The 16872-nt window shown below is 42.3% G+C and overlaps 1 protein-coding gene across 3 annotated transcripts in view; it reads right to left on the bottom strand.

Annotated features, from left to right (window-relative positions):
* Positions 1–16872, bottom strand: part of SGPL1 (sphingosine-1-phosphate lyase 1) — a 65326-nt gene that overhangs the window by 20290 nt on the left and 28164 nt on the right. For all 3 annotated transcript variants that reach the window (XM_068547751.1, XM_068547750.1, XM_068547752.1), the window contains 3 exons: positions 11411–11576; positions 5305–5372; positions 2319–2466 (listed from right to left, as the gene is read on the bottom strand). In XM_068547751.1, coding sequence (XP_068403852.1) covers positions 2319–2466; positions 5305–5372; positions 11411–11576 — 382 coding nt within the window. The remainder of the gene's footprint in view (positions 1–2318; positions 2467–5304; positions 5373–11410; positions 11577–16872) is intronic.

Genomic DNA, 16872 nt, shown 5'->3' with positions numbered 1-16872 from the left:
CCTTTGGGAAGACAGATTCTAATAAAGAAGAAAGAGGAAGAAACTCCTCTGTGTACAAAAGAAAAAAAAAGTTGGAGTGGATACCCAAAGGTGTTCTTACATAAAATCAAGAAAAAGAACTCCAATAAAGAGCTATCACAGCAAAATAAAGATGAAAGGTCAACAATTACCATCAACAACAGTGTGAGAAAGGTATTAACAGCATCTAGGTACAGTAAAGATAGTCCAATAATAATGTCATCATCCCCAACTGCCTTCTAACAGCAGAACAATTTTCCTTTATCTGTACTCCTTTTCTGTCCTCTGTATGGCTCAGCTTGACCTTTTTCAGCAGTGGCTTCCTTCTTCTCTGCCTTCCTAGCCAGTCAAAGGAAGTGTGGGAACTGCTATGAGCAGAGTTAGCAGAAAAGAGTAAGGCGAAGGTGCGGAATTTCAGTATACTATCACCAGAGCTGGAGCCAGGGAACTGAATCCCTGACTAGACAAACCGTGGTGAGATATGAACCATCGGCATCCTGTCCTCAGGGACCCCTCCTTCCGACAAGCCCGGAAACCCATACAGAATTAGCCACCTGCTTCCAGCAACCTCTGCTGCAGCACTCAGCATCAGGAACACAGACATCACTGGGAGAAGGCTCAGAGGACAGGTTCCTGACCAGAATGTAAGGTCCGACTTTCCACTTCCTATCTGAGGTGCTCCCCCAGAGACACTCTACAATACCAACAAATATCTGTTCATGTGGGTGTCTCAGGTCCTTTTATGACAACATGGCTGTGCCCTACTGAAAATGGGTAGTGAGAATTACAGAAGCACCCTAACTGAAAACTGTTGCCATGGGCTCTACAAAGCCAAGATCTGCAGTTCCAATGAGAGCAGAAGACTGAGTAGTGAATATCCCGACAAACCCCTCCTTCTCACGTGATCTGCCAGCTTGTGGCCAGTTTGACTTTCCCTCTTTCTTTAGAGGACACTGGTCTGTGCCATGTATGTCTTCAGACCAGAGGTCACCAGCGTTTCAAAAGTAGGATATATGGTTTTATTTCCTGTTCTTTTACTGGGGCTACAGAGTATGGCAATGGACAGCGACTTAAAAATGGAAGGGAAGGAAATATGGGGCAGCCAACCAGCCCTCATAATCATAGAAATCTTTAATACACAGGCCTCAGAGAATGCTAATCCTTGCTTTATATCATATATAAATCCTGCACTGTATCTAGTTTTGTACCATCTGATGTCAAAAATTCAACAGATGTCAATTAGAAATTTTAAAATGTAATATGGTATCCTGGCCTAGATCCTAGAACAGGAAAAAGGACATTATAGAAAAACTGGTGAAACAGGAATAGAATTTGTAGTTTAGTTAATAGCACTGTACCGATGTTAATTTTTTAGTTTTGACAAATGTATCATGGTTATTTTAGATGTTAACATCAGGAGAAGCTGGGTAAGGGGTATGTGGGAAATCTATTATCTTTGCAAATTTTCTATAAATGTAAAATTATGCCAGACTAAAAAGCCTATTTTTAAAAGGTATTTGTAATATGATCTTAACTTGTAACAAACATGTTTGTGTTAATAATAGTTAACATTTATTGAGCACTTATTATAAGCCAGGTATTACATATTTACATGCATAATCTCATTTAATCTCTACAATTATCCTTTCAGATAAGTACCACTGTTATTATGCTCATTGTAGAGAGAGAGAAAGAGAGGCAGAGACAAGTTAAGTAGCCAACGCAAGGCCGTATTTTAAGTGGCTGAACCAGATGTGAATCCAGGCTGAGTGAATCTGGGCTGTACTCTTAAACATTAAGCTACTTAGTTCATTTATCCTTCCCACACGTGCTCATGCATATATGTACGTGTGTGCTTATTACACAAGACACTATTAACATTCTGAGATTATACATATATATCATCTGTGTTTATCTTTTGAGGATGAAATTATACTGACTTGTTATTTTCTTCTGTGCCTCTATACGGATTTCACAATTTCTATAATGAATCTGTATTTCATTTTATTAGATATTTTCTCTTTCCAAAACACAAATTGGTCTATTTTATTCAGGCTTAGAAAAGAAAGTGGAACCAAGTTCCACCATCCCTGAGATTTGTTTGCTTTATGGGTGAAGGATGAATCTATATAAATACAGTTCTTAAAATACGAAATTCAGCCTTTGAGACAGGGAGTGGGCCCTCCTGAATATAGAAGCACCAGGGATGAACTCTTCTTAACCTCTGCCAACATCAAATGATGACCAAATGACCAGCCACATTAAGGAAGTAGGGAGCATGTATTTGCTGAGAATCGTACCCATAGAGCTGTATTCTTTGAGCTTCTCCAGAACTGCAGCCGGGCTCATTCCTTGAGAGGGCAGGGCTTTCACGTAATCTTTGTCCACTTTCAGGAATGACATATTCTTGGTAATATCTTCCTTGGTCTTGTTCAACTTATCTTGGATCTCCAAAGGTAAGGAAGATAAAGTTAATAGGGAGCTAGAAGAACACCGCACGGAGAGTAGAAGAACCAGTTACAACACCAAACCAACTGCTCAACGCTGGGCACTGCACAAGTGCTTCAGAATAAGGATGGTATATTTTCTTAAAAAGGTATGGTGACATTTTGACCATTCAGCTATTTTCTGGCCTGGGCAATAGTCTCTTAGACGTTTGAAAAGTCAGCTTTCTCCCTGAAGGTCAAAGATACACTCCATTCCCTACTCCACCCCCACCCTTTTCCTCTGCCACGTTGACCTTACCAATGCTTTACTTGGTTTGCCTTTGCTAAAGTCAGCACTTCTCTGAGGGAGATATTTGGACCTTGTTTGTCCCTTGGCAGCAGCTACAGTGTGTGCACCAAAGAAACCAAGGTAGAACCATGAACAGTAGCCAGAAAACAGGCCAAGCAGCAGTAAAACAGATTCTGGTGCTTGAGCAAGGGATGAGCTCCTTCACCAAGGCACGTCCAGAGCACAGCAGGAATCTGGAGGCCCTACACAAATCCCCACACAGAAGCACAAGCCATGCTGGGAAGAGCCAGGGAGGCTGCCACCTGTCTCCTCAGGTTAACAGCTTTGCACTGCTTGACTCTTAAGTGCTAGGAGGAGCTGAAGTCCTTTCTGCTACATCATTTATCAGCTACAGTTATTTCGTTTCCATCCTCATCAGACATTTTCTTTCATTCATTCACTTACTTAATAAATATTTGTTGAACTACTACTGTGGGCCAGGGATACACAGTGAACAAAACAAACATAGGCCGGGGGCGGGGTGTGTGTGTGTGTGTCCTGTTCTCCTGACCTTATTTTTAGCATCACAGTCAGACACTAAAAGTCAGGTAATGAAAAGTGCCATGGATGATTAGAATCCAAGAGGGTCTTCTTAGACGTGGCCCTCAATGAAACCACAGGGAAAGCCTCTCCTTTAACACATGTCTGCAAAGTCTAACAGGCGGGCACTGGCAAGAAGCAGAGCCCACACTCCTGGGCAATGCCAGGGCATGTGATGGACATGAAGATATTTTTTAAGTTGTAAATAAAGAATTATGCTGCATAAATGTAACCAGAACTATGAAAGCTGAGCTTCCATGCATAGATGATGCTCAGAATCTCCACTGCATTTTAATTTCTTCACAGTATTTATTTCGAAGTGAAATTCTTAATGTATTTTACTTATTCATTTTCTGTTTTTCCTTAGTACTGAAATATAGATTCCATGGAGGAAGGACTTGGCCTTCTTCACCACTGTGTCCCCAGCACCCAGAATAGTACCTGACCCTGAGCAGGTGCTCAATGAATGACAGAGGGACACACCCACTCACTCAAAACAAGTAACTTTTGTCTCTGCACCTCAAAATCTGCATCTAAAAATTGAAAGGTGATTATACAGTTTCTAAGTACCTTCCAATTCTGTTATCATATACATTTAATGGGTTCTGGAACCCCAGCATTTATTTGTCTCAAAATCTGAAACTGAAGGAGAAAAGTGTGATGAATAAAGGCAGAAAAAATACAGGGAATAATACGGGGAAAAGCTATTATCCTTTGTGATCAGTCCATCCTTTCTATCTTCCCTCTCCCCTACCCTTCATTTTCTAAGGACTAAAGTAGATTTAATTTTAGGGCTTAACATGATTAGAGGTCAAATAAAAGCCCTCATTCTCCTTCTCCACCCCAGTTATTACTTTCACTTCCCGACAGGAAATGAACCTGAAAATACAAAGTTCTGGGAGACTTATTATTTAGCAAAGTGGTCTGAATGGCCTTCAGTCAAAAGCTAAAAGATAACTGCCATCTTTTCTGGTTTGGCCAGGAAAGGGGAAAAGGAACTGAAAGCCAAAAGTGAAAGAAAGCTTGCAGCAAAGTTGAGGGGCAGGGCAGGGAAGCAAGGAAGACGAAGCCATCAAGGATCATGTGCGTTCCTTAGAGCCTGCAGTGGGGCCTGCCCTGTTTATTTTCACCTGTGATAAAGCATCTGTGGGAAGGGTACAGACGTGACTGTCTTATCCTGAGCGTGGATGAGGACAGAGAGGATCCAGTGAAGGGAACGTACTAGACTACAGATATGAACAAAGAGCAAGAGAATGGCTCTGCTCTAAGTTCCTGAACCTGGGATCAGCAAACTACAGGCCAGATCAAACTATAGGCTGAATTTGGCCTGTGCCTGTTCTTGTAAAGAGAATCTCACTGGAACACAGCCAGGCTCATTCCTCTACCCATCGTACTACCACTGCTTTCCCTCTGCAAGGGCAGAGGTCAGGAGCTGTGGCAGACATGGTATGGCCTGCAATGTCTAAAATGCTTCGTACCTAGCCCTTCACAGGAAATGTCTGCCAACCCTGATCTAAACCATGTAAGCACTCAATCCCTGATAAGTATCTAAATTCAGCCAAATATTGCTCCAAAGCTTCATGTCACTTCTGTCAGGTTGTCTAATTTCAAATTTCTCCTGAATAGCATCTTTCTCCTTCGGTCAGATACGTTGGAGAAAGGGCTGAGTCAGCCTTCTCAATCTTGGCACTTCTGCTATTTTGAGTCAGCCAGTCCTCTGCTGTGGAGGCTGACCTGTGCGCTGGAGGGTGTGTTCCGCAGCACCCCTGGCGCCTATCCACTAGACGCCGACAGCACCCGCCTCCTCTTGTGATACCCAAAAATGTCTCCAGACATTGCTGAATGTTTCTTGGAGGTGGGGGACAAAACTCACCCAGCCCCCTTGAACTTCATTTCAGTGACTATAAAAAAAGAGGCCTGATGACCATGGGGGTAGGAGGCGGTAGGGAAAATCTACAGGATTCTGCTTACCTTACGACCAATAATAGGCATCTTCCGGATAAGCTTAAAACATCTCTTTTTAAACCTTGACCATAAACCTAAAAGAAACAAATGGTTCTATTATCCAAATAAATTTCCACAGATTATATGACCTGATAGTCATAATGTATGAACTATTCAACATGTCCTCCGCAATCTCACCTGCCCTCAGGTGGCAAAGGTAGTTTCTTTCCTTTTTAAAAAAACCTTTTAATTTTTGAATAAGTAGTATATTTACATGGTTCAAAAATAAAAAAATAAACACACACACTCTCTCATCTATCCCCCAGACCTGCATCCTACCCCCAGGTTAATATTACTACTAGTTTCTAGATACCCTTCTAGAATTTCTTTAGGCATATACAAGTAAGAATAGAGGTATGTTCTTATATGTCTCTTTTACACAAAAGGTAGCATACTCCTGCACTGTACTAGACCTTGTTCTTCTACTTAGCAATATTCTTTTAAAGATCTGTGCTTCCTCATTCATTTTTATACCTGTAGAGTATTCCATTAGATGGATGTACCCTAATTGATTTAACCTGCCCTTTCCTGATGGACACTTAGGTTGTTTCTAATATTTGCTATCACAAACCATGCTGAAATAGCTAACCTTGTAACACACACCATATGTGTACGTGACAGTATACCTACAGGATAAATTCCCAGAAAGAGAATTGCTGGGTCAAGTACATTGCAGAGCTCCTTACCTTCCCAAGGTTTCTGGATGCCCAACATTTCTCTCCCCTCCCTCAAAACAAATGCCCAACCCATGCTTTTCTTCAGGATCTATGCTCCAGTCTCTCATTCAACACACATCCCAACAACATTTTCTGGACCTAAAAAGGCCTTCAAATATCACGGACACCAATCAGACTCCATTCTGTTGGGCAGTACACAGGACAAATATGGAATTCTGATCCTGTCAATTACAATAGTTATAAATACATGGCATCTAAGTAGACAGTCGTGCCTTTTAATGAATTCACGTTCAGTATATCTCAACTGACTCTGACAACAAGATTTTGAGGTTGGCAAAGAAAGCACTACCTACTATCCAAGGGCAGATAAGGAACAAAGCATTAATAACTTGCTCAAGGCCACGGACCAAATCAGTGATGGGGCGGGGATTTAACTGAAGTCTTTGTTTTTCTAGTCCTAGACTCCCAGGCCTCTACACTGCTTCAAATGCACAACAGGAATTTTCAGTTATCCCAAATGAGTTTCTAAGGAATCTACACGTAGGCTTTCTGCAAAGATAGAAGGCATGAACTGAATGAACTTCACTGCTTTCCTAGGAGATCTGGGAAATTCCAATTTCCCTGGCCAGAAGGTGCTTCCAACAGCCAAAGAATGTGTCTGTACCTTCTTTGGGTATTTATTATATGATGCCTTGCATCTTTACTAGTTGTTTTTGCTTAGGTTTCATCCCTAAGTGCCTAGCACTGAGGTCAACCCTCTGTAAATGTCTGGGACAAAACCCAGTATCTAAGACACAGACTGACAAAGGGACTGAAACCACTGTTACTTTTTGTTTAAATTTTGGAGTATTTCCTTTCGGTCCTGAGATCTTACTGTATGTACAATATCATATCCTCTTCTCATTTACAGCATTTTCTACATTATTAAAAATTCTTCCTAAACGTATTTTTCAGTGTTACCACAGTAGTCCATCAAATGAGCATAACTTAGTGTTGGATAGTTAAGCTGCTTGTTATTTGATTATTTCTAACAATGTTAAAGCTGTAAAGATTCAGAACCACTTCCTTATTTAATAGATGAAGTAATTAATTAATGAGGTAGAAAGAGGTCTAAAAATCAGCAAGCTGAGCCAGGTGTCCAAAAGTACATTAATGTGACTAGGTGGAGGAGAAAAGAATAAACTAATTTTGTGAAAGTTGCGAGATAATATGGTACAGGGTAAAAAGAACAATGCAGACCAGAGATGGAGAAATTGAGAATGAAAAGATTATGTGGTCAAGACCTAAAAAGATCATCTCAAAAGTAAAATTTCCCAGAGGTACAGGAAGAAAAAGTAACAAGAATGTTTTAAGGTAATACAATAAGAAATGCCAGTGTAAGAACGACAATGTGTGGCTCTTTACAGTTTACAAACTCCTTTCACACCACTTATGCCACTCGATCCTCACGTCACTCTTTGAGACTGGGTAAAGCAGTATTATTATGCTCATTTTACTGTGAGGAAGCAGGCCAGCAGGCTTAAGGGTGTTGCCCAAGGTGCCATGGCTAGAAACCTCCTCCTACCACAGAACTGAGATTTCTGTTGATGAACTGCAGACGGTTCCACAGTTTAAGTCAACATGAGTTAGTAAGGATGGAGCACGATTAAAGGAGAGGTCACACTTAGAGGGCTCCAGCCCTGCCCTGCCCCACCCTCCTGCTGCCTCCAGTTCTTATCTACCCGTGTCCATCCTGTGTTCCGCAATTACCCTCCCCACCTCAGAAGGGTACCCGGAATTTGAAGATCAGCAAAATTTATCACTAGACGGACTTTAGACTCCTCTAAGACAATATACTAAAAGTGACTGCGTGTTCAGTAATACGTGGAATACTTCTACATGAGCAAGATGCTGAAGAAATGGGCAGTTCTATCAAAATTACCTCCGATCTCTGGCGGGAAGACATTTCTATCTGTGTGTAAAATTCAAGTTGGAAGTTACAAAACAAAAAATGTGTTGTGTGTGTATATGTATTAAAGCAATATGAAATTGCCAATATTCAACAATTTTTGACCGACAAAAACTACATTTTATATGATTCAACCAGATTCAGATATAGAAAGAGATACAGATACATAAATGGTGGTTATCTCTAGGTAATAAGATTTGAATTTTTTTCTTATGGTTTAGCTATATTGCCTTATTTTATACAATGAACATGCACTGCTTTTATAATAAGAAAAAATGTTATTAAAAATAAAACAACCACAATGGCTTGGCGTTCACAAGGATTTAGATGCCACATACCATGGACACACTGCTCCTATTAATCTTCTCATGGTGTACTCAGAAGCCAGCACATTCTTTTTTGTACACTAAAGGCAAGTAAGTACCTGAGACCTAAGATGGCTTGCTTCAACTACCGGTTAAGCAAAATGCACACGGGCACCGAGGGCTGCACAATGAAAAACAGAAGTAAATACCTAAAGCTAATACTAATCACAGCAAAGAAATATAAACCTCAAGATCTCTGGCCTTAGTTCAGATTTATAAATGCACCATCTTAAAAGGAAAGGTACACAGAATGGTGGCTGCCAGGAGCTGGGGAGAGGGAGTAGTGGGAAGTTTGTGTTTAATGGGTACAGAGCTTACAATGATGAGAGAGTTCTACAGAAGGATGGTGGTGATGGCTGCACGACAATGTGAACGTACTTAATGTCACTGAACTGTCCACTTAAAAATGGGTAAAATGCATCACAGGCCTGACAGAGGCAAACTGAAGTCACAACACCAGCTCTGAAGTGCTCTTGCTAAAAATGTTAACCTGAATCCAATCAAGCCTTTAAACCTAATTTTAACTTTATTGGAAATAATGAACAAGTTAAATGCCTCCTTCACACCTAGGAGACAACTGAGCAGATCAAGAACATAGGGCATCCTCTAAGATAATTGATCCCGTCTCCTCAAAAGTCATTGCTATAAGAAAAAATTTTTTAAATAAAAAAAGAGACAGAGGACCAGTTACACACACACAGGTTTTTTCACCTTCAGTCTACTGATGGGAAGTATTATATTAAGAAATTTCCTGGGGGCTTCCCTGGTGGCACAGTGGTTGAGAATCTGCCTGCCAATGCAGGGGACACGGGTTTGAGCCCTGGTCTGGGAAGATCCCACATGCCGCGGAGCAACTAAGCCTGAGCGCCACAACTACTGAGACTGCACGCCACAACTACTGAGCCTGCACGTCTGGAGCCTGTGCTCCACAAGAGAGGCCACGATAGTGAGAGGCCCGCACACCGCGATGAAGAGTGGCCCCCGCTTGCCGCAACTAGAGAAAGCCCTCACACAGAAACAAAGACCCAACACAGCCAAAAATAAATACATAATTAATTAATTAATTAAAATCTTAAAAAAAAAAAAAGAAATTTCCTAATCTAGACATCCTTACCCTCCTGGCATGATCCCTTAACTAGGATGGAAGAGATACATAAATATCTTCACATAAAGATGTACAAATAGCTTTCTTTCTATCAGATTTTATCAATAAGGCTATCCTCTGTAGCTTTCCAGCTTCCTCTCTGCTGTGGAAAAGTTCAAGGTTATTATCAGTACCTAGAAAATCTGAACAAGCTCATTGGTAGAACAGACAAACCACAGAACCTATTTTGGAAGTGATCTTTTAATAAATTTTCTAATTTCTTGTATGGATATTGGTTATTTTGGATGTTCTACTTCTTGAGTCGATTTTGATAGTTTAAATTTTCTCTAAAAAAGTACCCATTTCAATGATTTGATCAAATCTATTTTAGATGCAAATGTACCACTTTCTTTTCATGCTTAAATTTGCTCTATACTGTTATGAATCCTTTCAGATTTCTAATTTTTTCTTTCCTCTGAGATTTACAAAATTGGTCCATTTTATTGTGTAACTTTTGTTTAAGAGGTAGCTCTTACATTTCTCAACAATCGTTATTTTATAAACAATTTCTACTTTTCAAAAAAAAAAAAAATGGGTAAAATGATCAATTTTATGTTATGTATATTCTATCACAATAAAAAAAAAAGAGAAGTACATTTACTGCTACTCCTTACAGGCCTCTGGAATCGTACGGGATGGTGGGCAGCACTGAATCAAATGCTTCCCAGGAAAGGAATAAGCCTGAGCAGAAGGGACAGGGGTTGCGTCCGTTTCCAAACCATGGAGCAAATGAAGCACAAGGGTTAGTCTGTCTAATTTGTCAGAGTTTATGAGAAAATCTTGCACGGACTAGGAGCAGAAATTGAGGACAGGGTTTTTAAAGCCGGAGTGAGCTAAAATTCAGACAGGGCAGTCACGTCTCATTTACATTTTAATTAAGTGCAATGTTGACTCCGCCATAACTCGGCAATGTTACTAGAACAGATGGATGGCTGTCTGCATGGTAAAGGGAGGAAACAGAATCTGGCCTCTAAGTTGACTTTTCTGGGGGAAGAGGAAGAAAAGCAGAAACAGTATTCAGTTAAAGAGCCCCTTCAAACAGATGTTATCGGGGAAGCAAACAGTTATGGAAATTTTAAACAAATGAGAAATGGCAAGCAACTCTCGTCAATGTTATTAACTCAGATACCCTGCTAAGGGTGAGGAAGGGGCGCAGGGGGGTGTACAGAGCACCCACCACCTCTCCTACCATTTACTTACGAGACACAGCCTGCAGGGAAAAAGAATTTGTAAGGAGGTAGCACACAACCAGGCGGTGGGAGGGTGGGAGGGTGCGGGGAGTGTGGGCAGGATCTGAGGAAGGATGGAGGACGTACAAACTGATCACTAATAGACTTCTCATCTTCCACACTCCCCGAGAAGCAGCCTCCTCTTCCCATGTCAGTCTGGCTCCCGGAGTCACTACCCAGGAAGCTCAAAGTGTACTGTCCCCTGACAGCAGAGGTTCAACTCCAAGAGCACACGGACCCTGTATTACTTGTATAGATATCCCTAGAGCCTGGCAGTGCCTGACACATAGCAGACATTCCAATGGTCACTGCATGAGTGCTGTTCCAATGTCACATAATCTTTATTGAAACGATGGCCTAAAATGAAAGCAACAAACTCATGCTTGGGGAACTCCAGGTGACACAATTATGTTCTAGGCAAGAAGGTGAAAGTGAAGAGGGTTTAAGCCATACTCTGTGGATCCTTACCAGGACTAATCTCTCAGGGGTTTTAATGTAAACTGCAAATCCAGAAAAATCAACATAACAGTTACAGTTACACAAGTCCTATTAAAACTTTACCAGTCAGAAGGCAATGTCCTTTCTATTTAAACAGATTTTAAAAATCAGAACCAAACCAACCAGGCAAGAAATTAGTACAGTCCGTTAGCCATCAGTTCCAAAGCTAGTGTAACTCCACTGTATCTTTACAGGGGGGACAGTATACTTACTCTCTGGCTGGAAGACAAACTCGTATACCCAGACTATCAGCAGAGTCCACACGACACTCCATGCAATTAGCTGCCAGGGCTCATACTTGGTGCAATGCCCGTTTACATAATTCTTGGCCTTTGTGGAATACACTTCCAAAATCTCGAAGTAGGGCTCAAAGGCCTTCTAGAAATACAAAAGAAAAAAGAAATATTACATTCAAAGAGAGAAAGGAAGTCTATTCTTAGTTTGCTCTTCAACTCATTTTTCAAGGGCAAGGCCACTCATGATCTGGCTCTACCCCAGCAATAATCTTATCATCCTGCTTCTGCTCTAGGAACTCCAGTGCACACTGCCCCTTAACAGACAAGTGGACTTTGACACAGTTTTTGATCTTCTATCTGTAAAATAAAAGGTTAATTGGACTTCCCTGGTGGTGCAGTGGTTAAGAATCCACCTGCCAATGCAGGGGACACAGGTTCGAGCCCTGGTCTGGGAAGATCCCACATGCCACGGAGCAACTAAGCCCATGCACCACAACTACTGAGCCTGTGTTCTAGAGCCCGCGAGCCACAACTACTGAGCCCATGCACCACAACTACTTAGCCGGCACTCTAGAGCCCAGGAGCCACAACTACTGAGCCCACATGCCACAACTACTGAGCCCGCATGCCACAACTACTGAAGCCTGCGCACCTAGAGCCCATGCTCGGCAACAAGAGAAGCCACCGCAATGAGAAGCCCACGCACCGCAACGAAGAGTAGCCCCAGCTCACCACAACTAGAGAAAGCCCACGCACAGCAATGAAGACCCAATGCAGCCAAAAATAAATAAAATAAATAAATAAAAGGTTAAGCTAGATCATCATTTCAGCTCTAAAGTTTCTAGATGACTGCAGTATTCACTGTCCCACTCATCTTCTCAATATGAATGTCTTTCTCTTCTTCTCTACTTGAATCTTTCCCATCCTCTAACACAAAAGGCAGCAGACTGTTTCCATAAAAGGCCAGAGAGTAAGTATTTTAGGCGCCGCAGGCCAAAAGTCTCTGTCACAACTACTCAACTCTGCTGCTGTAGCACAAACGCAGTCACAAAATAGTGGGTAAAGAAATGAACGTGGCTGGGGCTTCCCTGGTGGCGCAGTGGTTGAGAGTCTGCCTGCCAATGCAGGGGACACGGGTTCGGGCCCTGGTCTGGGAGGATCCCACGTGCCACGGAGCTTCTGGGCCCGTGAGCCACAACTGCTGAGCCTGCGCGTCTGGAGCCTGTGCTCCGCAACGGGAGAGTCCACGACGGTGAGGGGCCCGCACACCGCGATGAAGGGTGGCCCCTGCTCGCCGCGACTGGAGAGAGCCCTCGCACAGAAACGAAGACCCAACACAGCCAAAAATAAATAAATACAATTAATTAATTAAAAAAAAAAAAAAAAAGAAATGAACGTGGCTGTGTTCCAACAAAATTTAATTACAGATGCTAAAATTTGAATTTCATGTAATTTCACAGATCACAAAATATTCTTTTTATAAAAACAATTTCAAATTAAAATATCATTTTAGCTCATGGGCTATACAAACACAGGCAGCAGGCCAGATTTGGCCCATAGGCCATAGCCTGCCAATCTCTGCTCTAGGGCCCTATTTGACGAAAACTCTTAAAGCCAGGAACCATATCTTATCATTATGTGTATCCCTCACAATACATAGCACAAGCAAGAAAAAATCCTCTCCCCTGAAAGGTTACCAGAATACCCAACTCATGAGAATTAATCTCCCCCATTAAATTCTCGTCAAGCATTCATTTGTGCCTCTCACAGAGCTTATCACAATGTGCCTTGCAGTCTACTCATCTGTTCCTCATCTCCTTTACAACATGGTTAGGTCCCTGAAGCCTGACCGGATCCCAGTCACATTCACAAGCCACCGAGTGCGCTGTACAAAATAAGTTCATCTACAGTTTGCCATTCAATCACTTATTCAACATTTATGAAGCTTCTCCAGTGTTTAAGGCATTAAGCTGGGGGAACATTAAGGTATATATCCTAAGTTCTTGCCCTTACTGAGCTTACAATCTAATGAGAGAGGTCCACACATACACATGCAGACACACATGGGCACACACATATATAAACAAGTAACTGTAACTCTTCAGGATAAACACTATAAAAAGGATGTAAATGAAGTGCTAAGAGAGACCACTAAGGAAGGCCTATCTAGCTATACCTGAGGGGAGATAAGGAAGATATGACAGAGGATAAAATCTAACAATGATCAAAAAAAATTCTCGGGGATTCAGGGCAAGATGGCGGAAGAGTAAGACGCGGAGATCACCTTCCTTCCCACAGATACAGTAGAAATACATCTACACGTGGAACTGCTCCTACAGAACACCCACTGAACACTGGCAGAAGACGTCAGACCTCCCAAAAGGCAAGAAAATCCCCACGTACTTGGGTAGGGCAAAAGAAAAAAGAAATAACAGAGACAAAAGAATAGGGACGGGACCTGCACCAGTGGGAGGGAGCTGTGAAGGAGGAAAGGTTTCCACACACTAGGAAGCCCCTTCGCGGGCGGAGACTGCGGGTGGCAGAGGGGGGAAGCTTCGGAGCCACGGAGGAGAGCGCAGCCACAGGGGTGCGGAGGGCAAAGCGGAGAGATTCCCGCACGGAGGATCAGTGCCGACCAGCACTCACCAGCCCGAGAGGCTTGTCTGCTCAGCCGCCGGGGCAGGCGGGGACTGGGAGCTGAGGCTCGGACTTCGGTGCTAGCCGGGAGGGAGTCCGGGAAAAAGTCTGCAGCCGCCGAAGAGGCAAGAGACTTTTTCTTGCCTCTTTGTTTCGCGGCGCGCAAGGAGAGGGGATTCAGAGAGCCGCCTAAACGAACTCCAGAGACGGGCGTGAGCCGCGGTTATCAGCGTGGACCCCAGAGACAGGCGCGAGCCGCGGTTATCAGCACGGACCCCAGAGACGGGCAGGAGACGCTAAGGCTGCTGCTCCTGCCACCAAGAAGCCTGTGTGCGAGCACAGGTCACTCTCCACACCGCCCCTCCCGGGAGCCTGTGCAGCCCGCCACTGCCAGGCTCCCGTGATCCGGGGACAACTTCCCCGGGAGAACGCACGGCGCGCCTCAGGCTGCTGCAACGTCATGCCGGCCTCTGCCGCCGCAGGTTCGTCCCGCATCCGTACCCCTCCCTCCCCCCGGCCTGAGTGAGCCAGAGCCCCCGAAGCAGCTGCTCCTTTAACCCCGTTCTGTCTGGGCGGGGAACAGACGCCCTCAGGCGACCTACACGCAGAGGCGGGTCCAAATCCAAAGCTGAACCCCGGGAGCTGTACAAACAAAGAAGAGAAAGGGAACTCTCTCCCAGCAGCCTCAGAAGCAGCGGATTAAAGCTCCACAAACAACTTGATGGGACTGTATCTGTTGAATACCTGAATAGACAACGAATCATCCCAAATTCAAGAGGTGGACTTTGGGAGCAGGATATATTAATTTTTCCGCTTTTCCTTTTTTTGTGAGTGTATATGTGTATGCATCTGGGTGAGATTTTGTCTGTATAGCTTTGTTTTCACCATTAGTCCTAGGGTTAGGTCCGTCCCTTTTTTTTTTTTTTTTTTTTTTACTTAAAAAAATTTTTTTTTCCTAATAAATGTTTTCTTAATAATTTTTTCCTTATTTTCTATTTTTAGAAATTAAAAAAATTTAATAAGTCTTTTCATACTTATTTTAAAAAATTAAAATTTTTTTCTTAATTTTCTTATTTTTTATTATAAAAAATTAATAAATCTACTTTTAAAAATTAAAAAGATTTTTTTTTCTGAATACATTTATTCTTAATAATTTTTTTCTTATTTTTTATTGTAATAGCTTTATTTTATTTTATTTTATCCTCTTTCTTTCTTTCTTTCTTTCTATTTTTTTCTCCCTTTTATTCTGAGCCGTGTGGATGAAAGGCTCTTGGTGCTCCAGCCAGGCATCAGGGCTGTGCCTCTGAGGTGGGAGAGCCAACTTCAGGACACTGGTCCACAAGAGACCTCCCAGCTCCACGTAATACCAAACGGCGAAAATCTCTCAGAGATCTCCATCTCAACATCAAGACCCAGCTTCACTCAATGACCAGCAAGCTACAGTGCTGGACTCCCTATGCCAAACAACTAGCAAGACAGGAACACAGCCCCAGCCATTAGCAGAGAGGCTGCCTAAAATCATAATAAGGCCACAGACACCCCAAAACAGACCACCAGACGTGGACGTGCCCACCAGAAAGACAAGATCCAACCTCATCCACCAGAACACAGGCACTAGTCCCCTCCACCAGAAAGCCTACACAACCCACTGAACCAACCTTAGCCACTGGGGACAGATACCAAAAACAACGGGAACTACAAACCTGCAGCCTGTGAAAAGGAGATCCCAAACACAGTAAGATAAGCAAAATGAGAAGACAAAAAAACACACAGCAGGTGAAGGAGCAGGGTCAAAACACACCAGACCTAACAAATGAAGAGGAAGTAGGCAGTCTACCTGAAAAAGAATTCAGAATAATGATAGTAAAGATGATCCAAAATCTTGGAAATAGAATAGACAAAATGCAAGAAACATTTAACAAGGATGTAGAAGAACTAAAGAGGAACCAAGCAACGATGAAAAACACAATAAATGAAATTAAAAATACTCTAGATGGGATCAATAGCAGAATAACTAAGGCAGAAGAACGGATAAGTGACCTGGAAGATAAAATAGTGGAAATAACTACTGCAGAGCAGAATAAAGAAAAAAGAATGAAAAGAACTGAGGACAGTCTCAGAGACCTCTGGGACAACATTAAACGCACCAACATTCGAATTATAGGGGTCCCAGAAGAAGAAGAGAAAAAGAAAGGGACTGAGAAAATATTTGAAGAGATTATAGTTGAAAACTTCCCTAATATGGGAAAGGAAATAGTTAATCAAGTCCTGGAAGCACAGAGAGTCCCATACAGGATAAATCCAAGGAGAAACACGCCAAGACACATACTAATCAAACTATCAAAAATTAAATATAAAGAAAACATATTAAAAGCAGCAAGGGAAAAACAACAAATAACACACAAGGGAATCCCCATAAGGTTAACAGCTGATCTTTCAGCAGAAACTCTGCAAGCCAGAAGGGAGTGGCAGGATATACTTAAAGTCAAGAAGGAGAAAAAACTACAACCAAGGTTACTCTACCCAGCAAGGATCTCATTCAGATTTGATGGAGAAATTAAAACCTTTACAGACAAGCAAAAGCTGAGACAGTTCAGCACCACCAAACCAGCTTTACAACAAATGCTAAAGGAACTTCTCTAGGCAAGAAACACAAGAGAAGGAAAACACCTACAATAACAAACACAAAATATTTGGGGGGGGGGGGAATAAAAATAAAAAAATAAAAAAATAAAATATTTAAGAAAATGCGAATAGGAACATACATATCAATAATTACCTTAAATGTAAATGGATTAAAT

Source organism: Eschrichtius robustus, chromosome 7, assembly GCF_028021215.1.
Source record: "Eschrichtius robustus isolate mEscRob2 chromosome 7, mEscRob2.pri, whole genome shotgun sequence".
Taxonomy (NCBI): Eukaryota; Metazoa; Chordata; class Mammalia; order Artiodactyla; family Eschrichtiidae; genus Eschrichtius; species Eschrichtius robustus.
This window is presented reverse-complemented; position numbering and strand designations above follow the sequence as displayed.